Source organism: Triticum urartu, chromosome 1, assembly GCF_003073215.2.
Source record: "Triticum urartu cultivar G1812 chromosome 1, Tu2.1, whole genome shotgun sequence".
In the NCBI taxonomy this organism is placed as follows: Eukaryota; Viridiplantae; Streptophyta; class Magnoliopsida; order Poales; family Poaceae; genus Triticum; species Triticum urartu.
In genome coordinates, this window is record NC_053022.1 from 83927039 (window position 1) to 83949391 (window position 22353).

Sequence of the window (22353 nt, forward strand, 5' to 3'; positions counted from 1 at the left end):
ACATCAGCATCACCAATGCTGCACTTGGCATCCATGAGAGCATGCTCCAGCTGCGATTTCTCGGTCTTGAGCTTCCTAACCTCTGTCTTCAGCCGATTCACAACATCTCGCAGGTCACCTAGTAGCGTACTGACAAACTTATCCAGGGGATCATCATGCCACTTGAAGTACCCACAGTCATATCCCTATTCAAAAAATTGTGCAATTTTGTCAAAAGAATCACGCAAAGACTATAACTTTGCTGCTCAACGAAACAACAAACAGAAACGGCGGGCACAGATCTAGTTACCAGAGATTGGCTGCAGTTGTAGTATCGACGACCGGGGTTGGCAATGCTCCACGAAATCCATCTCGGAGCCTTGACTTTGCAGTGGCACATCTTCTCAGGCGAGTACGCCATCGGTGGCTCCCGATATGGCACCGACGACTGCCCTGAGAAGGCCATGGACCGCGGCGACCGATGACTGCTTGACGAGCTAGCAGACGCCATGGACTGCGGCGAGCGAGGGGACGGCGAGGGGACGGCGATGGGGCGGCGAGGGGACGGCGATGGGGCGGCGATGGGGCGGCGAGGGGACGGCGATGGGGCGGCGAGGGGGCGGCGAGGGGGCGACAAAGGGGACGGCGACAGAGTGCTTCACGGCGAGGGAGCGGATTGCAATTAAAAATTGGGGAAATTTGCATCTGCCAAGTCAGCACTGTCCAGTCAGCAAGGAGACTAGTCAAAACCACCTAAATCTGGTGCAAAACCACCATGGGGGAGAAATGATCCGGTTTTGGAGAGTTTAGGGGCTGATTGATCCGGTTTTAGACTTTGGGAGGAAATCGGTCCATCAGACAGGATTTGAGGGGGAAAACGATACTTTCCTCTAATAAACGGTGCGACCGGTCAAAATTTCGGCCGGCCGACTGGCGCCTATCACTATTATGATTTCGTACTCTCTAGGGTTTTACTCATGAGTTTCATGCGGCCATGGGCTTCTTTTGCTGGTTCGACCTATATCTATCTAGGGGCCATCGGCCCAACACCCCAAAATGCTAACCTAAAGCCCATTTTAAGCCCCCGAGCCGAGCAAGCACCCCATTGGGCATTGTCGGGAAACAATTGCTGGATTCTCCAGGGACCGACCGGCGAGACTCCCCTCCCCTCACCGCCCCCAGTTTCTTTCTCCTTCTGTTTCATACATCCGCCCGCGCATCCACAAAGCGTCAAGCGAGGCAAACCCCCGCCCCTTAAATCCCCTCCCTCCCCAAATTCCAATTCCGCGACCGATCTAACGCTCTCCCCCCTCTCGCCCTCCCCATCCCCTCGACCCCGAGATCTCGCGAAACCCTAGCCCTCCCTCCTCCGATGGGGAAGCCGGCGGAGTACGGCGACGAGGAGGACGAAGAGCTGTCCAGCTCCGGCGACGCGGAGGGCGAGGAGGAGCAGCAGGAGGAGGAGGGATCGGATGAGGGCGAGGATGAGGAGGATGAGGAGGAAGAGCAGGAGCCCGAGGGGGAGCAGGCGGCGGGGGATGGCGAGGATGCGGAGGAAGAAGTCGACGAGGAGGAGATCGTCGCCGCTACCACCGGCGGCGGCGCCGATGACGACGACGACGACGGGGGAGACGGCGCCGGCGCGGCGGAGGAGGCCGAATCTACCGAGGACGACGCCGCCGCGGAGGAGGGCGGCGAGGAAGATGCCGACGAGGTGCGTGGGGATTTTTCGGGCGTTCTCCGTGCGTTTAGTTACCTTGGAAGTATACCGGCCATTGGTCTAAAACTGGCCATGGGTCTAATGCACCTACGGGCATTTGAGGGGTGATCTAGGGTTCTAACCCTAGGAATTTAGCAGCTGTTGGTTCACGGGTCAGGGTTATCTGGGAAAAATGTGCCTCGATTGGTACATTATTAGGTCTTGCGTACTGTGTGTTTTAGTTCATCTTATGTATATCTGTTTGTTCTTGGATCTTCCGTAGACTACAGTTGAGCAAAATGTTGAAGCCTTGCAGTGCATGCTTGCTAGTTTACATTCATCAGCGGGGCAGTTGATTTTTGGTGTTACTGTTACTCAACATTGAGTTGCTTGTCATCTTCAAATGCAGTCTGAAGACGCCACTGCAAAGACAGAGATTGGCAAGAGGGAACGAGCCAAGCTCAGGGAAATGCAGAAGCTCAAGAAGCAGAAGATCCAGGAAATACTGGACAGCCAAAACGCTTCCATTGATGCTGACATGGTATGTTCTGTACCCTTGTCGTCCTACAATTGAGATAAACCTGTTAACATGAATGTCTCATTATACAAATGATTTATGGTTGTCTTGTTTGAGCAGAACAAGAAGGGAAAGGGGCGACTGAAATACCTCTTGCAGCAGACTGAAATATTTGCTCATTTTGCGAAAGGAAGCCAAGCTGCGGAGAAAAAGAACCGCGGAAAGTAAATATATGTTTCTTTCATCCGATAAACGCATCTATTTTCCTTTAACAGAACTTGCTATGTAACCATCTGTTACAGTACTAAGAAAATTCTTTTTATGACATGTATAACTAAACCATGTTATCAATTTTTAAGATCTGATAGTGGTGCATGCTTCTTCTCTTTCACATGACCTTGAAGGGCTACACTATTTCATAAGAGGCATTCATATAACCATAATTACTGAACAAACTATTTTCTGTTCCAGTGTAGCTGCATATTTGAATTACTTCAAATGAACGGGCTGTTAAAATGAGGCAGGATGTCATATCATGAACTTATGTAATGTTTTTAAATTATTATTGCCTCAATTATCAATTTATAATCCTAAATTAATCTGATTTTTGTCAATTACGTATGGTATTAGCATTTTTTGCGCACTAAGGCTACCTGACTAAAAGTCACATGCTTAGCTTTAACCGAGGGGAAACTACCTTGCATGGTATTTGCGACTCGTTTTTCATAATTTGCATTGTCTCTACTAACTACAGTATCCAGTTATTTGCTTGCTCACTGTACCATGTAGTTTGTTGCCTGGTGTGCCTTCTTTGTCGCTAATGTGGTCAGAACCTATAGGGGTCGTCATGCATCAAAGGTGACAGAGGAGGAGGAAGATGAAGAATACCTCAAGGAGGAAGATGCCCTTGCTGCAGGAGGAACACGCTTGCTTATACAACCATCATGTGAGCGTTTGCTTGATGATTCTATTGTATCGTTTATTTCACTTGCCAGTTTATATAGTGGTGATGTAAAGACCACTGTTTGTTGCACGGTGGAAGGTTCAGTCTTTCTAATGCAAAATGCAACAGAGTGCTTTTCCTGTTTTATTATTCTCACTGTGCATGCTGAATTAATCAGCATTTGCTATTACATTCTTACCCACTTCATTTGCCTGTTTGTTTCCATAGAGATCTGGTCCATCTGGATGGTTTGTGGAGCTTTAACCAGTTAGTTTTGGGTTTCATTATATGTTTTAAGTTATTCCGAATGTAAACTGTTGCAAGAGAGTGCAGTGAGTTATATACGGGCATCCCATGGTCTTGGTACGTTAGTTCCTACCACTCCTATTGTGAATCCAAGCTATCAACTTCAGATGATATCCTACTGGCAGGAAAGAGATGTAGCATCTACAACCATTATTTTATTTTTAGCAAATCTTGATGGCAGTATTGAGAAGAGGGCGTGGCAAGTAATGATGATATATAGGGCCTGGCTGTGATACTAACTTTGGATCTTCATGTTGCTGTTTTACTGGACAGGATATGCCGATGAAGTAGCAGGCTTCTAAATAGTCCTACTTTGAAACCAGTGCCCATCTTCTTTTTTCCTTAATCAGTCCAATCAGACACCGATATCCGAGTCGGATTCCAACATCTGTTCAGCTAACATTTCCGTGTCCACAGTTTTCTTTTTGCCACAGACAAATGAATCCGAGTCGGTCTCACACACCCACATCTATGCCTGAGTCCTAACAGAAGGATGTTCTTGCCCACGTGGTTACTAGGACCATCCTCATCTAAATATGAAGTTGTTGCTTTGATGCAATGCAACATCGGACAACAAACCACCATTAGAATATAGGGATTGTCTTGAGTTTATAACAATTTTCATGTCTCTGATCACCAACAAATAAAACCCATGGCACAAATGAGTATTGTCAAAAATCACATCTTTTACTAACAAACTGGTCTTGTTTTCCCCAAACATGCTCTCTAGTTGCAATCCTAACTATAAACATGATAAATTCAATTTTCTCAACATCTCCACTTAGACTTGCTTTAGCAGAACATATGTAGGAAATTTGAGATTACGATGGTTAAATGGCATAGTTGGTCCTTTGTAAAAGAGAGCATATTTGGCCTGTATATTCAGCATGGACTATAGCCGATATGAGGTACTCCTCCATTCAAAATGTAGTCGTAGATTTTTTTTCAAAAGTCAAATCTTGTATGTGTGACTAAGTTTATAGATAAAATATCGACATCAATAATACAATCTAAATATGATATAAAATATATTCCACGATGTATGAAATGGTATTTATTTGGTATTTTAGATGTAGATATTTTTCCCTATAAATTTGGTCAAACTTTATGTAGGGACTATGCAGTACGTATATAACAAATGACCCCAGTTTCAGTCACTGAGTCCACTTTGTATGGTGCACATGAGACCGTAATACCCATATCGCTAGAATGTTGAAAGACCTATGTATGTGAACAATTCTTTTAGAATGTCAGTTGTTTTTCTTATTCCATTCCCATTCTCTTATTATTAGTTCTTATTTGAATACTTCCCTTCACCTCCATATTAGGTCAATTCAATTCAATATGATAATTCGCACGCTAGCTCTCGCTAGAGGGGCGTTTATAGCATACTGAGGTGAGTTGGCGGCAGAAAGAATTACAACCAACCTTGGGGTGTTCCTCTCCATCTTTCGAGTCTCCAACCTAAGCCATCTCCTCTTAGACCCTCTCAAAATTCAATGGTAAGCCACACTCCAAATTTTGAACTTGGCGGTCTCTGCACTGCAAGCGGTAATACCGCTTGTGCAAGCGGTAATACCGCTTGTTAGTGGTGGTACTACTCCATTGAAAATGGACACGGAATGCGGGAAAGATAGCAAGGAGAAATTGGTTTTGGTGTGGGCCAGGATGTCTTTTTGGGGCTGCTTACTTGACTGTAAGGCCCTAGCATGATCCAAAGTATGGTCACCAGCTGTCAGCTGTGCAGCGTGGTTCTGGCAGTGTCACTCGTACACTGACGTGTCGTTATCTGACTTGGGTTCGGGTGTCCAATTCGACAATTTCTTTTAGACAGAAAATATTACTTGGACGTGGGCCCGGGCGGAATTTACTCGGGTTCAGGTGTCTGATTTGGCCAAACCCACTGTGGAAGTCCCTGAATGGGCTCTATTGTAGATAGGTGTGTAGTGCTAGCTGATGTGATGGTTCTTTTTTTTTTTTGTAATAGGTGTGTATTGGTGTCAGCATTGAACACCGGTTCTCATGCGCAATTGGCATTGTCATTTTGCAACTTTTTTGGAACGCAATGCTAGTATTCTTGTTTTGGTGTCGTTAATTTCTTTCTTTCCCATGTAAAAATGTCGAAGGGGAGCCTTGGCGCAGCGGTAAAGCTGTTGCCTCGTGACCATGAGGTCACTGGTTCGAGTCCTGGAAACAGCCTCCTGCAGAAATGTAGGGAAAGGCTGTGTACAATAGTCCCAAAGTGGTCGGACCCTTCCCCGGACCCTGCGCAAGCGGGAGCTACATGCACCGGGCTGCCCTTTTCCCATGTAAAAATGTCACAATAAAATGCCTCATGTATGGTTTTGTCATAAATGTTCCTTATTTATATGTTAACTAGTAAATACTTGTAGTATTCTCATTTCTTCACTTGGCAGGCATAAATGGGAAAATGAGAGATTACCAACTAGCTGGACTTAATTGGCTCATACGCTTGTATGAAAATGGTATCAATGGAATATTGGCTGATGAAATGGTATGTATTGTGCTTGCCTTTCCTTTTGTACTTACTCTTCACTATTTTCCGCGCATAAAGCTAATATGGTTATGCTTAATTCACCTTCATGAGCTCATATTTGGCATGCCACACCTTCTCATTTAGGGTCTCGGAAAAACTCTCCAAACTATCTCCCTGCTTGGATATCTGCATGAGTTCAGAGGAATAACTGGTCCTCACATGGTTGTTGCACCAAAGTCTACTCTTGGCAATTGGATGAAGGAAATCCAACGTTTTTGCCCTGTTCTGCGTGCTGTCAAGTTCTTAGGAAACCCAGAAGAAAGGGTAAGTCCCAAGTTATCTCAGTTGTTCTTATGAGCCTTTTGTGGAACATTATTAACATGTTCGTTCTATTTGGCCAGAATCATATAAGGGAAAATTTGCTAGCTCCAGGGAAGTTCGATGTCTGTGTTACTAGTTTTGAAATGGCAATAAAAGAAAAAACTGCATTGAGGCGTTTTAGCTGGCGCTATATTATTATCGATGAAGCTCATCGGATAAAAAATGAGAACTCCCTTCTTTCTAAGACAATGAGGCTTTTCAGTACCAATTACCGTCTGCTCATCACAGGCACTCCGCTGCAGGTATGCCAACATAAAGGCTTATCCCAATCTTGGTGCTACCTGAATTCTACACTTCAAATTATGATAATTGGTTTACTTTACATGTATTTTGGTTCAAAGCAACTTCACTGTAGCTGATCTCTTGATTATGCTGCAGAATAATCTTCATGAGCTTTGGTCTCTTCTCAACTTCTTGTTGCCAGAAATATTTAGCTCTGCAGAGACTTTTGATGAATGGTTCCAAATCTCAGGGGAAAATGATCAACATGAGGTTGTTCAGCAGCTTCATAAGGTAACATACAATATTTACAAATTTATTCTCAGTTTTTTTCCAAGAAATATCAATTGATAGCACATTTTGGTTTTCTTCCTTTGCGTAATTCATTGACCGTCATTTTTCAAGGTTTTGCGTCCATTTCTCCTTCGGAGGCTTAAATCGGATGTCGAGAAAGGTTTACCTCCAAAGAAGGAGACTATACTTAAAGTTGGAATGTCTGAGATGCAAAAACAGTATTATCGTGCTCTACTTCAGAAGGATCTGGAGGTTATTAATGCTGGTGGTGAGCGCAAGCGCCTTCTTAACATAGCCATGCAACTACGGAAGTGCTGCAATCATCCATATTTATTCCAAGGTGCTGAGCCTGGCCCACCTTATACAACTGGGGACCATCTAATTGAGAATGCAGGTATTGTTTGTACATTCCAGTATTCGTCATAAATTTCTGGACCTTACTACTACCATTGCACACATAGCTCACACTCTTTGATGCTTTCTACAGGAAAGATGGTTCTGTTAGATAAATTACTTCCCAAGCTAAAGGCCCGTGACTCCAGAGTACTGATATTCTCCCAGGTAATGGCTCTCTTCTGTTACTCCTGCACCTAGCTTGGCTGCTTCAGAAAGCATCATGATTGATAAAAATATTATACCAACCATTAACTGTGGAAATTCTGCTTGTGAGGTGGTTTGGTGCCCATGCTCACATTCTATGTTAGAGTTTGTGACATTTATCTTATACCCTATTTTCCTGTGTATTCCTACCATTTGAGTATTTGAATGCAATTGTGTATCCTGCAGATGACCCGTCTTTTGGACATTTTGGAAGATTATCTAATGTACAGAGGGTATCAGTATTGCCGGATTGATGGGAATACTGGTGGTGATGATCGTGATGCTTCCATTGAAGCTTTCAACAAGCCAGGGAGTGAAAAGTTTATCTTCTTACTTTCAACTAGGGCAGGTGGTCTTGGGATCAATCTTGCTACTGCTGACATTGTGGTTCTTTATGATAGTGATTGGTAATGTCTTTGTCTTCTCAGATTTTTTTTTATAGTAACCATGGAGTTTGGGGCCTGAATTCTTCTGTTTCTCAGGAACCCTCAAGTGGATTTGCAAGCTCAAGACCGTGCACATAGAATTGGTCAAAAGAAAGAAGTTCAAGTCTTCCGTTTCTGCACCGAGGTTCTAATTTATATTTGGAAATGGAAGGGTAGCAGTATATTTTATTTGTATCTTACAGAGAATATTGCTTGCAGTATACTATTGAGGAAAAAGTAATTGAGAGAGCATATAAGAAGCTTGCCTTGGATGCTTTGGTCATACAGCAAGGGCGATTGGCAGAACAGAAAGGTTGCTCTTGTTTCTTCTCACTGCTTGTATTTCAAATATTTTTTTATGTTAAAGTGAATCAAGTATTAATATGCTTTTGTTGTTGTGTTCTTTATTAGCCGTCAATAAGGATGAGCTGTTGCAAATGGTGAGATTTGGTGCTGAAATGGTATTCAGTTCCAAGGATAGTACAATAACAGATGAAGATATTGACCGCATTATCGCTAGAGGAGAAGAGGCGACGGCACAACTTGATGCAAAAATGAAGAAGTTCACAGAAGATGCCATTAAATTTAAAATGGATGACAGTATGACCCTCCCTCCTCTCCCCCCTCCCCCCCCCCCCCCTGTGCAGTTTCTAGGTTTAGCATAAACTTGTATGATGTTTCGGCCTTGTTGGATGTAATATTCATTCTATGCGGAGTGAGATGATTGTCAGCCAGATAAATTTTTCACTGAAAATTGAAACTACTAGACATAGTCCATACTTGTTTCAGTATCAAATCTGATCATTTTGCTGGTTGCACCTTTTTTAGAGTTCTGTATACCTGTTAAGATTATGGTTAGATGTGTTTGTACAAAATAATGGTTCTCCAGATAATCATCCACATAACTTTTGACTTTATATGCATTGTATTGTAACTCAGCTCATGCAAGTTATGTTTTTATGCAGCTGCTGAACTTTATGATTTTGATGACGACAAGGTAATGAATAAGTTTCTGTTCATTGTATACCACATCTGAAGTTTAGTTCAATTAGTTATCCACTTCATGTTACTGAAACATTCGTTCATATTTAGCCCAAAAATTTATGACAATTGAACCTCTCTTTTGTGAAGGAGGAAGACAAGCCAGATTTTAAAAAGCTAGTCAGTGATAACTGGATAGAACCCCCTAGACGAGAAAGAAAACGAAAGTAAGTTTGATGCCTGTAGTTTACTATTTTTAGTTATTTAATTTGATGGTGCTAAATTTGGTTACTTTGTTTCTGTAGCTACTCCGAGTCTGAATATTTTAAGCAAGCACTTCGCCAAGGTGCCCCAGCAAAACCTAGGGAACCGAGAATTCCCCGAATGCCGAACTTGTATGCCTTTTCAGTTGCTCACTTAACTCGATCAAGCCTAAATTTTAGATTCTTGGTCTTGGTACTGAATTGGGTGTTTGTCTATGTCAGGCATGATTTCCAGTTCTTCAACACGCAGAGGCTCAATGAATTGTATGAAAAGGAAGTCAAATACCTCGTGGTAATTTCTCAACCAGAGCTGTATTTTTTGTTTCACCTACACTGGAGTGCCGGCCCAGACTCCAGACTTGTTTCATAAGTCATAATTTACTTTCTTTTTACTTATTTGAGAAGCAGGACCAATCTATACCACATAATTATTTTCTTGTGTTATTTTCATTATAGCTTTTCATGGTCATGTAGATCCTGTAGTGTGTTAAAGAATTTGATTATGGCTGCATATTAATATTATCTATAAGTCTGATACTCTGTGGAACTGCTGTATGCATATCGCAGAGTATCACACCACTTATATTTTAAAGATGAACAGAATAAGTCCCACCTTTGTCTAATGTTTACTTTCAAAAAATTTATTCAGCAAACTAATCAGAAAAAGGATACAATTGGCGATGGTGATGGTGAGGATGAAGGTATTACCAAGTCTTACATTTCTACTTGTACTGCAAGAAGTATGTGATTGTGCTGATCAATGCATTTTTTGCCATTTAGAAGTGGAACCTTTAAACGAGGAGGAGCAAGAAGAGAAGGAGCAGCTACTGGAAGAGGTTTGGATATACTTAAGTCTTTTGATTTGGACCTGGTCCCCCCCATAATTTTCTTCCATCTGCTGTGCAATTTAGGGCTTTTCAACATGGACGAGGAGGGACTTCAACACATTCATTCGAGCTTGTGAGAAATATGGTCGTGACGACATAAAGAGTATAGCCTCTGAAATGGAGGGGAAAACGGAAGAGGAAGTTCAGCGGTATGCTGAAGTTTTCAAGGAAAGATATACAGAATTGAATGGTATATGCTCAAAAAACCTATCCATTTCCATTTTTCTCTTTCTGTCCCTTTCTCCATGCTTTCTACAAATTAGATAAATGTATCCAGTGTTCAAAGGGTTTCCTTGATGAGCTCACAATTTATGGCATGTGAGGTTCGTTTTGTCTAATCCACATAGTATCTTCTTTCCTGTACCAGATTATGACAGAATTATTAAGAACATTGAGAAAGGAGAATCAAAGATCTCTCGGAAGGATGAGATTATGAAAGCCATTGCGAAAAAGATGGACCGTTATAAGAACCCATGGTTGGAGTTGAAAATTCAGTATGGCCAGAACAAAGGGAAGCTGTACAATGAGGAATGCGACCGTTTTCTGGTAATGCCACACCACAGTTCTTACCAAATAACTGCACTGTTTGACATGGCTAATGAACTGTTCTTTCTCTACAGTTGTGCATGGTGCACAAACTTGGCTATGGAAACTGGGAAGAACTGAAGTCGGCCTTCCGCATGTCTCCCTTGTTCCGTTTTGATTGGTTTGTGAAGTCCAGAACCACGCAAGAGTTGGCTAGAAGGTGCGACACTCTCATTCGTCTAGTGGAGAAGGAGAACCAAGAGTGTGATGAGCGTGATAGACAGGCCAGGAAAGATAAGAAGGTTGGTCATTGTTCTACTACCCATTTCCTGCCCTTTGCATTGGTCTTCGACATCTCCTTGCTCTGGGTTATCCTTAACTACCTTTCAAGGAAATATTATGCAATTTTCACTTACCATTCTGTGACTTGCAGAACATGACACCAACAAAGCGTCCTTCGTCAAGTAGTCCAGCAATGGACTCTCCCATGCAGACCCCCTCCAAGAGGGGGCGGAGGGACGGCAGTGCACCCTCGGTAAGTGATTTAGATGCTATCATGCTACCTTGTTCTTCTGTCTTCATTGTATGCTGTGGTTGTCTGAGTAAATTAGGGACTCACTTGCTGCTGTTGTTCCTTCATTTGTTGCAGGGAAAGAGAAGGCGGCGATGATCTAGTGTTCCCTGAGGAACAAACTCATTTGGCGGTTGACAACCGAAGGGAAGCCCCAGATGTACCTGTTTATCTCATCCAGTGTGTTTGCGCCTAGTTATAGTAGCTCAAAACCTATTAGAGGTCACTCTCAAGTCTGAACCAGTCGAAATCCGAAGTCTGAACTCCTATCTTAAATAGATTCCAGTGACATGGTGAACTTATGTGTCGGTTAATATACTGTTCCTGTGTTCGCGGATCAATTAGGTTGTTATCGAACCGATTGATGCTTTTGATTGAGCATGAGAAAGTTACATTCCGTTGACAGTGTATGCTTTTTTGCTTGTTGAGCCTTGTGTAGTTGTGTCGCCATCTGCTTTCATGGTCTGGACACTGAGGTTGGACCCTCTGTTGTCCAAACAGCAATTTGTTGTTCAGATGAGAACAATTATCAAGGAAGTATACTTGGCTTGGCTACTTCTGGTCACAGTATTTAGACGAGCCTATAAAAGCCACCAATTATCAATTGGTTGGCTACCGACTCAGTTTGCCAAGCACAGGCAGGTTTTGAGTTGCCTTGGGTGGTGGCCAATACCTTACTCTACCGACTTTAGGCCATGACTAAATTTTTGATGTAATATTTTGGCTTCGCCATTGACTATTTGGCAACACTGGTTCATTCTAGTCAGTCTTGGCTCATGGGCAAGCAAAAGCTTGACCAAAGTATTGGCTAGCGAAATGTTTGGTAGTGTTAACTTGCTCAAAACAAACATGCCCCGAATGTTCAGGTTCAAAAAAAAACATGCCTCAAATGTTGTATGTTAACATTGGAACAATTTGTTTTCAAGCAATCGGCAAGACCTCTGCCCGGGCGACGCTGAAACTGCCGAGAAAACACGATTCTCGGCATTGCCAGCTAGGTATGGCAACACTGGGAGTGCCGACCAAAGCAGAAACCCAAACGACACGAGGTGAAGGGGCACCTTGAGGGCATCTCCAGCTGTGCCCCTAGGAAGACCTTCCCAAGCGTTTTTTTTGCACCGGCGCTGAAAAATCAGCTTAGTCGCGCCCTCAGTAGCCCGATTTTCGCCGGCCTGGGCCGAAAACAGCGTCGGCGGATTCAGGCCGAACTCGGCGCGCAGGGGAGTACCCGGGGCGCCGGGCGAACTTTTTTGGCGCGAAAAAGCCGCGGGCCCGCCGCGTCAGTGACACGGCTCTCTTCTCGGCCCTTCGTCGTCTTCATCGCCTCGTTTCCCGCGGCGAATCAATGCCAAAGCTGCCGCGCGGGTCAGCCTTCGCCATTGATGTCTCACGGGCGGCGCAGTGAAGGCCGGATGACGCGCGTCCCTCGACCTCCCTCGCCCGCCACGCGTACACACAGCGGGCACGCGTACGGGCGGCGCCTCGGTCTATATAAGACGCGCCCCAGCGAGCTCGGTGATCTCACGCTCTCTCGACGCCGTCGTTCCACCTCTCCTCTCTCTCGCCGTCTCCAGTTCATCACCCATGGCCGAGCGCTTCCCAGGCGACGGCGCGGCGGCGAACGGCTTCGGCCGCCGCCATCTTCACGAGGCCGAGTACCCGGTCCTGCCGGACATGCGGGTGCCGGGGGCGTGGAGGATCAGCGCCGGCGGCGTGCCGGTGCCCCCAGTACCCACCGGCGCGGCGCGGCGCGCGGAGATCGCGCGCATCCGCTCGAACCTGCCGCGTGCGGCGAGGGAGGGGTCACGGTACGTCACCGACAGCCCGCTCTGGGAGCCCTACTTCCGCCGCCGACACACCGAGCAGCTCGAGGCCACCAACGGCGTCGAGCCCTCCGGCAGGCTCAACGCCGTCGGCCGGCGTCAGTGGTGGGGCGTGCCCGGGCGCACGTTGGAGGCCGTCCTCGAGTACATCGAGGGCGGCAACACGCCACGCCTCGAGTACCCCGCCCCCCCTTCCTTCTCACGTCGCCGGGGAAGCTCCTGGACCCCGAGGCGCATGGAGACCGGGGGGTCCTCCTCCTCGTCCGGCGGCTCGCCCTGCCTCCGCCCCGTCAAGCCGGAGCCCCAGGGCACGCCGGTCAGCGCACGCACCTGCAGCTCCGGCGTCCGCATCGGCGCCAACGCCTCCCCACCCACCGGCCGCTTCGTCCTCGTCGAGTCCAAGCCGGAGCCCGTCCTCCCCGCGGAGTACGAGGAGATAGCCCGGAATGGCCTCTCCGACGAGGACGCCCTGCGGTGGGCGCGGGACGACTACCTCCGCGACGAGATGGTCCGGCAGCGCCGGGCCCTGGAGGAGATCGCCGCCCGCAAGCGTGGGCGCGAGGACGAGCACGGCGTCGTGGTCCTCGACAGCAGCGACGACGACGACGACGCCTCCGGACCGTCCAACCCGCCGCGCCAACCGGGGGAAGGATGCAGTAGGGACGGCGGAGGCGTAGGCGGGGGCGGCGACGACGACGACGACGGCGGTGACTACACGTGGTTCTACAGCCTCCTCGGCATGTAGAACCGCGTGGGCGGGCAGCGAGGGTAGCCCGCGGTAGTTTTTTTCTTTTTTTATAAAATATGTTTAAGTTTGAACGAACTCGCCGATGTTTGCGTTAAATTTGAGTCATGTTTGCGCCGTTTTTGATTTTTTTTGACTAATCGTGGGCGCCGCGACTGGGGGGCATCACGCCCCCAGTGCGCGGTTTAGCGCCGCTGCGCCTCAGGGGGCGATTTTTTGCCCCTTTTAGGGGGCCAACGGCTGGAGATGCCCTGACAACGCCTCCAATAAGGGCAACATTGTCGCCGGCATTAACCGAAGTTGGTGTGACTTTTTCACCTGGAGTTCACCAAACCCCGCATTGGTGCGTCATGCCCAGCCAAATCCCGAGCCAAAATAGCCATGCGTTCCCACCAGCGACCACCGCCAGAGCCGAGATGCAAGTGGAGGAAACGGCAGCAGGATCACAGCAACACCTTCAACAAGGAGATTGTTGCATGCATCCAGCACTGCTGCAGCCTCCGGCCAGAACCGGAGTACGCCGCACTCCAGCCACCCTGGATCCGCAAGCTCACCGCAGCCCCACCACCAAGCACCCGACACCACAACCTCCCCGGAGCTGGAAGAACATGCAGGTAACGCCCCGACCACGCTCCAGCACTGCCACATAAATTTCAACTAACCATGCCTAAAGTGTTAAACAGCTTGAACAAAACAAACGGAAGCAGCCTCCCACTAGACTGCTCATTCTTATCTCAACTGAAACACACAAGGGAACTTCCGTTTTGTATATTATCGTTCTCATCCATTTTTCTTGACAACAAAGCAGTATATATGAACTCCGAACAGGCCTGGTGGTCGTGAGCATGAACCCTCTCCAACTCTTTATAAAGTTCAATCTATCTAACTAAATACCAACGTGACAAAGAAGTAGCCAAAACTGATATACTACCAACGTGACAAAGAAGTAGCCAAAACTGATATGCTGCCAAGTCCGAGCCCTAACTAAAGCTCGCTATTGTTCTCTCAACTTGCTGTTGGAGCATTGCTCACATATGGAGCTTATTGAGTTCTGAACTCGCCGTCGAAGCGTCGCCCACGTGTCTCGTGTTCCTGTGGGCTTCAGGGTCCTCCCTGGAGAGGATCTGAACAGCAGGCCGCGCTCGCGCTGCTGCTCCAGGGCTAGAGTTCACCGCTGCATTTGGCCTGGCTGAGCACACAGGGATAGAAGTTCGGACTGTCACAGGGGCCGCCAACCAAGGGGGCCGCTGCTGGTATAACAAACCTGATGAACTCATAGGAGCCGCAGCTCCATATCTCGCTGGAGCTTGCATGTCCATCGACCATAACTCTGGTGATGTCGCCCTGCTGAACGGAAGATTACTTCTGTGGGTAGGCTCGCCGTGCTGAACAGGACTAGGATAACCCTGTCGTTGGACAGGTCTTTGTACAACAGATGATCCAGCACGAGACAATGATGGCTTTGGTGGCTGTTCTGCTGGCTTCTTTGACTCTTTATCATCTTGATTTGGTTCCAACTTCTGTGACAGTGGATGTGCTGTGGAGCTTGACAGAGTCTGAGTAGCTTTATTCTCTTCCACGGAGGCAGCACTACTCTCTGTATACGCCTCTTTCCCACTTTCTGGCCATTGTTCAACCTGACTTGGACCGACATTTTCTGGAGTACTAGAGGAATCTAGAGCAGTGTATCCGGATAAAACTGCGGCATCAGGAAGCCCAACTGTCTCAGTATACCCTTGCCTTTCCCTGTTCATTGTGTGCACAGTAACTGGCAATGGACTTCTTGGTACATAGGTGGCAGGGTAAGGCGAGAAGTACCGAGGAAGGACAGGAGCAGTTTCAGGAAAACATGGAAGAAGAGCTAAAGCATCTTGGCTGGCTGGCACGGCAAACTGCCTTCTAGGTGGAGGAGGGTACACGGAGAGCATAGTTGGTGGCGGTTGAAACCTTGTGTTGCCCATAGCTTGAACCATCGGGAGATGGGGCTTCTGCTGTGTTGCTTGCACTTGGTTCCACATATGGTACATTGCTTGCTCTGGTGCAACATTTGGGTACATCTGATTTTGTAAGTGTGACCCGTAAAATGACACATATGGTTTAGGATAAGATCTCCGAGATTGTGGGCGGTTATTGCTTTGCTGTTTTTCCTTTTGATGTGATGCCTTGCCTTCATTTTTTCGGTTCAAGTTTTCAAGAGTGCGGGTAACTGTGACCTGTTCCTGCTCCTCGTCATGATCGGACGGAGAAGATGAAGATGCTGCCTCACCTACTAGAGGCACTGTTAGGAAAAAAATTGAATTGTCAGGAAACAAGCTGAGTGAAACCGACATGATAGTACAACAAAATTAATAGAGCAAACACTATGGAGTTAATACAACCAGATGCATCAACTAGCAGATATGCTACTCCCTCCGTTCCTATTTGTAGAGATTTCAGTATAGAGTACATACAGATGTATATAGACATATTTTAGAGTGTAGGTTCACTCATTTTGCTACGTATGTGCTCCATATTGAAATCTCTAAAAAGACTGTATTTAGGAACGGAGGGAGTACAATCATATAGTAAGAAACTGAAGGTGGTAAGAAGGCGAGAAAATACTCACGCTGCTTCAATTCAGACCAGGCCACCATAGCAGCATTTTTTTGGGCTTGTTTCTTGGTCTTGCCAGGATTGCCAGTGAAGATCCTTCCTGCTAACTCCACTGTACACGTGAATGTTGGTGTATGCCCTGGACCAGATCTAATAGTAGTGTACATAGGCAGTTTTAAACCGGCCCGATGAGCAGTTTCTTGGAGCAGGTTCTTGTAGATCCCAGTTTCATCCTGTGGAGTGAAACATCATTAGCACCTCAGCTTTGAGGACATTCCTGAGGTTGTGTTGCCAAACATGAGCTCACCACAGTTGCAGTATAAACCAGAAAATTATAACGTAAACGTAACAAATTATGTACTAATAAGCACACTGACAAAAGAAGTATAAAGAAAACGTTCATATAACCTCTAGTCCAAATGCTGAATCTAGATGACATTAATGAACATGGACACACACACACACGTTTGAGATGTACTACAAGGGTGGAAAACTACATACCACATGACAACCTTAAATATCCCATCTACTTGGATTTGTTTTTACTGCAACAGCAGGCATGAAAATGGGACAACTGGCAAGTCAACATCAGATATCATAAAAGAACTGAACCTTCCCAACCAATACATCATAAATAATACTGTTTCGCTTTGACTTATTGCAGTGGGAATTATCAAGAACAGTGCATATTAAATATACACTGTCATGGAAGTATCTTAGGTAGATCCACAGGACAGATGAAATTTATTGTTTTTTGACTGAAGGAGAGGCTGACTTGCTGTATGGCTATACATGTACCAAGTGAATTAAAAAAATGTCCGTCATCATAATAACTAAAACGAATGGTACTACAATATTGCAGATGGAAAGGGCAAAAGCTGTGACAGCACATTAAGAATACTCCCTCCGTCCCAAAATAAGTGTCTCAACTTTAGTACAACTTTAGCACAAAGTTAAAATAAAGTTGAGACAGTTATTTTGGGACGGAGGGAGGAGTTTGTGCAATGAAGGAAAGAATTGAAGAGCATTTTTGCAGAAGGTTAAGATAAAGGATGATGGATAATAATGCCAGTCACTTGCATATTAAGTATTTGAAACGTAGCTACAGTTTCATTTGTCTTTGTCCACATTAAAATAAGCTGCAAAAATTTGGGCAATCAACAACAGGTGATCTTTGTTATTTCAGCTAAAGTGAAGGAAACGAGATTCCAATGTTAATGTGGCCAGAATAAGCAATATCTAGGGGCATCAACAAAACTGACCAGGACTTTTGCAGCAAGCGATGATGATGGCCCCCTCTTCGACAACTCATTGAGCGCTACCTCAGCTGCCGCATGCTCTGCCTGCCGCAAGGTGGGATAGAACCCTGGGCTCTCAAACGATTCCCCATTAAAAGTAACCGTGGCCTTAAACCGGGGCGCATGATCTGGCCCCTCGCGGATGCACGCGTAGGACGGCAAGTTGAAGCAGCTCCTCTGCGCAAGCTCCTGGAGCTGGTTCTTGAACATGCCTGCATCCACCTCAAGGATCAAAGATGGACCCACTAAACTACATCACCACTGGAGCCAGGCTCAAGGGGTGACAAAAATCATCATAGCAACCCCCAAAACAATATGAAAATTTGGAGAAAACATTGAACAGCGGTGACAGCGGCGTGAAGAAATGCATACCTTCGAAACGGAAGTATCAATCAAGCAGTGTATGAAGCTATGTTCAAAGTTGAGAAGAGCTGCTTCTGGCCTTAACCCTTGCTTTGATGCCCTCTTGTTGCAGCAGATAAGAAGAGGCCTCAGATTATTAATAGCCAGTGCTGTACTCCCAGTCCTGTAGAGGAACAAATAAGTCCCGGATCGAATGGAAGCAATAAACCTAATGCTGGCGTTCGTTTGCAGAGGCAACCATACGAACAATGAGTAAGACTAGTGGAAGCAATAAACTGCAGTCCTGAGAGGATTCATTGGTACTTTTATGAGGATTCACTGGTACTAGAGCAGAGCAGGGGAGGCAATGAAGCGCAAGGACAACAATAGCAGCTGATTCCCAATTAAAAAAAACAAGAGCAGCTGATTCAGCTTGCCTTGTCCAATTAATGCACTGCCACAGTAAATCTAAGAAAGATATCGCACCCAATGAGTAGTAAAACAAATCCAGAAACCTCTGATCAACTGACACACGTAGGGAAAAGAAAGAGAACGCATGGAATGATATGAAACAAACATTCGGGACTGGCTAATAACCTAATCGCATCCAACTGGAGAGGCGCCGGAGCCAAGAAAGAAACCCCGCCCCGCCGCGCCGGCGAGATCGACCGAACCACATCGGCGGGAACCCGACCCCAGATCGAACCAAGCCCCAGGAACAAGAGGTGAGCAGACCAACCTGCGACGAGAGACCGCCGACTCTCTTTTCACCTTGAATCCTCGACCCCTCTCCCTTCCAACCGCGTCACGAAGCGAAAGGGAAAAAGGCAGCGAAGAGACGAACCACCGACAGCCGCGACAAAAATCTCTCCTTTCTGTTAGCCGCTGCCTCCGCGTGATCGCTTGGTTTGGCCGCGACTGCGAGGGTGGGCTCAGCTACGCCATTAGGCTAGGGCGGCGGCGCTGCAGCGGCGGGCGGCGGCCATCAGCAGCGAGATTGGGAAGGGAGGTGTGTTGCTTTCCGGCGCTTTTCGTCTGCATCCTACTCCTTTTCTCGGGTTTCTTTCTTTTTTTTTTCCTTGGGAGAACGACGAGACTCCTCCGAGCCCGTGTGTCATGTGCACGCAACGGCGATCATTATTGCCGGCCACGAGGAAAACAGCGGTTAACGTCGCTTGGTTAAGGCATGGTGGAGTGGCTGATTAAGGCATGCTTGGTTGGCCATTAATATTGCTCCACTTTCATTGAAATGTTTACGAATAAAATAAAAAGATCTTGAGTATTACTCCCTCCGTTCCAAATTACTCGTCATAGAAATGGATGTATCTAGAACTAAAATACATCTAGATACATCCATATTTGCGACAAGTAATTCGGAACGGAGGAAGTATTTGAAATATCGAAGAATTGTTTGGAGGGTCCGGACCATTGAGCATCTCGAAAAAGCTCAAATTCAATTACATAAGTCGAATTGAAAGTTTATCTCGTAATAGATGCTTTTTTTTGACGTGAAGAGGCGTCAAACCAAAAGGTGGTGATCCGAAATAATTCACACGCGGAAAGGAATATGTGGGACTTTGATAAGGATTTCTACACACTATATTTCATAACAGGTCCGTATCTCCACGGGTGCAACCGAAGCACCTGCATAGGGCCCCTAATTTGTTTTAGGTAGTATACTAGCACCACCACCACAGTATGGTTAGGCATTCATTAAGTGATTTACCAATGAGAAAAATACTAGCCAATCCCTTCCAATTAAATTGCTGGAAATTAACTGTTGTACGCCTCCTATGCTCCCTCGATTCTTCGCAGTTTGCTTCCAATTCCCCAAGAAGAAAGTAGTTGATGGCAATTAACTGCAGGTTTGCCCGGCTGCGACGTATAAAAATTACGTGTCTTCTACTCATTTTCAGTTAAATCGGCCCCTTCATAAAATCTGAACGGTTGGAGTCCTGTTTCATTGCTTGGTCCATGATTGTGGCACAGAGCAGTTGGAGCCCCAAGTTTCGCCGCTTCATGGTTTGCATCCGCTTAAACTTGCCGTGATTTAGTTTGCAAAGCATGGCAATTTCATACCATTTTTTTCTCACGAACTAAACTTGTCATCCTAGATGAACAAAATATGTCATGAAAAATATTTGATTTGCCCTGCCTAAAAATCTAATATTCTCTAAATATTCATGCCCTATTTTAAGTGGCTTAAAAATGGGGCCTAAATTATAATTTCGCACCGGGGCCCTAATTTTGGCGGTACAACCCTGTTTCATAACAACTTTTGTACCATTAAAGAGCATTCGCCTCTAATGAGAGCTTTGGAGTTAATGGCAATAGAGATTAGATGACTAACTTTATTTCGAGCATGTTTTCAGTTTACACATCTATGGAAATGAAATGAAACATATTGTTGGTCAGGACCCCCAAGCTAAAAGGACAAAAGAAGACGACTCGGCAAATTTGCATCGTTTTTTTCTTCGTATTTTGAGTCGTAGCTATTCCGCACTCTTAAGGGGGGTACACTATGAATCAAGTGTGGGAATTAATGAACTTTTATAGCCAAATACACCGACACCCCCCATGTGATAAAGAGCCCCAAAATCTTCACTTGTTTTGCCTCTGCTTTGACTATCAGCACCAAGTCAGAGTATCTGGCTTATGTCGGACTATCCGACATGTTGAATTGTCCGACATGGTGTCCGCCCTAGGGTTCGACTTTGTCCAGTGCTATGGGTCAGTCGTACATTGGCCCAGAACGTCCCACTTAAGTCACATTGTTCGACTTTTCTATACATGATGCATAACAGGTACTCCCTCTGTTCCCAAATATTTGTCTTTCTAGCGATTTCAACAAATGACTACATACGAAGCAAAATGAGTGAATCTACACTTTAAAATATGTCTACATACATCCGTATGTTGTAACCATTTGAAATGTCTAGAAAGACAAATATTTGGGAGCGGATGGAGTAGATATTTTGGGATACTATATAAAAGCACCCTTCTTCTCCAAAGGAGGGTGATGACTCCATTCCTCTTTTCCTCTATTATATCAAAGCTTCGACCTCCGGTTCCTTCCTTTGTATCTGATCAATCGACTCCATATTTTAGAGAGACAAAGAGCAACACCCCGATCTACCATCCCATCCAAGAAAAACTCGAGTTCGTTGGTTCCCCATGAGATCCTATCAAATCTTTGTTACTCTTGGATTTGTGGGGAACATTAGACGATTGGTGTCTCTCTCGTGTGCTTCCAAGTCGTGTGGTAGTGCTTAAGGCTCATTTATGAGGGTTTGGAGCCCGCCCCAAGAGCTACCCCTAGTGGAAGGGAACCTAAGCATTTTGTTGCCCGAGGTTCCTCGAGAAGAAGGTGAGACATTCATTGTCGTGGGAGAATTTGTTGATCCCTCCTCTCCAACGGAGATTAGCACACTCTCAAGTGTGTGAACTTAGGATTAGTAACGGAGACTCTCGGCATGTACCATCAACTTGGTGGAGAGGTTTGTAATGGACAATCATTTAATTTGTACACATAAACTTCAACAATGTATAAGATCCTGTATTTTATCAGGAGTGTTGCCACATTGAACGAGTGATCAATACAAGCATGTTGTAGCTTTTTAAAATGTATAGAACAAAGAAAAAATGAATGCAATATACAACCACAAATTTTATTTCTGCACAAAAAAACACCAAGGTAGTTTTGCTGAAAACAACGTTATACATTGTTAGTTCCATTCAATTCATGCAAATCGGGATCCAAAACATGAGAAAAAGTGTTTGGAAAAGTAGATACGTTAGAGACGTATCATTGTCGAAGTCTCCAATGTCATCGGCAAGTTTATGCTTTATTTCTTCAACAACTTGAGCAGGAACTTCATCCCCTTCTCCTTCATCTCTTTCATCTTCTCCATCCTCAACATTTTCGAAAACATCATCTTTCTCCTCTCCATCCTCAACATTTTCAGAAGCATCATGTTCCTCCTCTTCATCCTCAACATTAGCAACAATATGATGTGGCTTCTAGAGTTGCTTCATCTCCATCACAAAAAAATTCTGGAACATCATATGTACCTCTCGGGCCGATAGGCACAACCTATTGGAAATATGCCCTAGAGGCAATAATATTTATGTTATTATATTTCCATGTTCATAGTTAAGAGTTTATATTTCATGCTATAACTGCTATGATCCTGGAATATGCGATTTAGTGGAAAACTCATATGCACGTGTGAAATGATAAACGGTTGACAATAGGTTCTAGTCTCGCCTTTAAGACTGGCTCAAGTGTTATTCATGATCACGTTTTTCGGATCTTAGGATATCGTTAAGTGTAACGATAGTCCTAAAACAACATTGAGGGTATGGCGTTAGAAGAACAATCATATTGAATCGACCCAATACTTGTCTGTTATACTTTGTGATTATATCGTCTAAAATCATCTGTTATAACACGGAGTGTTAGCATG

At 45.4% G+C, this 22353-nt stretch overlaps 2 protein-coding genes across 4 annotated transcripts; one reads left to right on the forward strand and one right to left on the reverse strand.

Annotated features, from left to right (window-relative positions):
• The first annotated feature begins 1174 nt into the window (after positions 1–1174).
• On the forward strand, positions 1175–11484 carry LOC125549419 (probable chromatin-remodeling complex ATPase chain). Of its 2 annotated transcripts, XM_048712842.1 has the most exons (25): positions 1176–1693; positions 2088–2219; positions 2316–2419; positions 3035–3141; positions 5862–5959; positions 6086–6265; positions 6343–6564; positions 6701–6835; positions 6947–7229; positions 7323–7396; positions 7622–7842; positions 7918–8005; positions 8080–8173; positions 8272–8460; positions 8826–8857; positions 8992–9068; positions 9147–9236; positions 9327–9396; positions 9754–9805; positions 9885–9940; positions 10016–10181; positions 10359–10537; positions 10612–10818; positions 10950–11051; positions 11166–11484. In XM_048712842.1, the coding sequence occupies exons 1-25, from the start codon at positions 1352–1354 to the stop codon at positions 11184–11186; spliced, it is 3321 nt and encodes a 1106-aa protein (XP_048568799.1). In that variant the 5' UTR covers positions 1176–1351; the 3' UTR covers positions 11187–11484. The 2 variants fall into 2 exon arrangements, with proteins under 2 accessions (XP_048568793.1, XP_048568799.1); XM_048712836.1 differs by having other exon boundaries at positions 1175–1693; positions 9147–9396.
• Positions 11485–14394: 2910 nt separating this feature from the next.
• Positions 14395–19006, reverse strand: LOC125549434 (double-stranded RNA-binding protein 2-like). Of its 2 annotated transcripts, none has more exons than XM_048712855.1 (5): positions 18732–19006; positions 17918–18071; positions 17510–17757; positions 16261–16480; positions 14395–15933 (listed from the first exon to the last, which is right to left on the reverse strand). In XM_048712855.1, exons 3-5 carry the CDS (start codon positions 17753–17755, stop codon positions 14684–14686), a joined length of 1716 nt encoding a protein of 571 aa, XP_048568812.1. In that variant the 5' UTR covers positions 17756–17757; positions 17918–18071; positions 18732–19006; the 3' UTR covers positions 14395–14683. The 2 variants fall into 2 exon arrangements, with proteins under 2 accessions (XP_048568812.1, XP_048568808.1); XM_048712851.1 differs by having other exon boundaries at positions 18627–19006.
• Positions 19007–22353: the final 3347 nt, after the last annotated feature.

Coding starts and splice junctions, on each gene's coding strand:
- LOC125549419 (XM_048712836.1), top strand. CDS start 1,352: ATGGGGAAGCCGGCGGAGTACGGCGACGAGGAGGACGAAGAGCTGTCC. Junction 6,836..6,946: donor TTGTTCAGCAGCTTCATAAG/GTAACATACAAT, acceptor TCATTTTTCAAG/GTTTTGCGTCCATTTCTCCT. Junction 7,843..7,917: donor GTTCTTTATGATAGTGATTG/GTAATGTCTTTG, acceptor TCTGTTTCTCAG/GAACCCTCAAGTGGATTTGC.
- LOC125549434 (XM_048712855.1), bottom strand. CDS start 17,755: ATGTTCAAGAACCAGCTCCAGGAGCTTGCGCAGAGGAGCTGCTTCAAC. Junction 16,481..17,509: donor CGCTTGCTGCAAAAGTCCTG/GTCAGTTTTGTT, acceptor TTCACTCCACAG/GATGAAACTGGGATCTACAA. Junction 15,934..16,260: donor CTGGTCTGAATTGAAGCAGC/GTGAGTATTTTC, acceptor TTTTCCTAACAG/TGCCTCTAGTAGGTGAGGCA.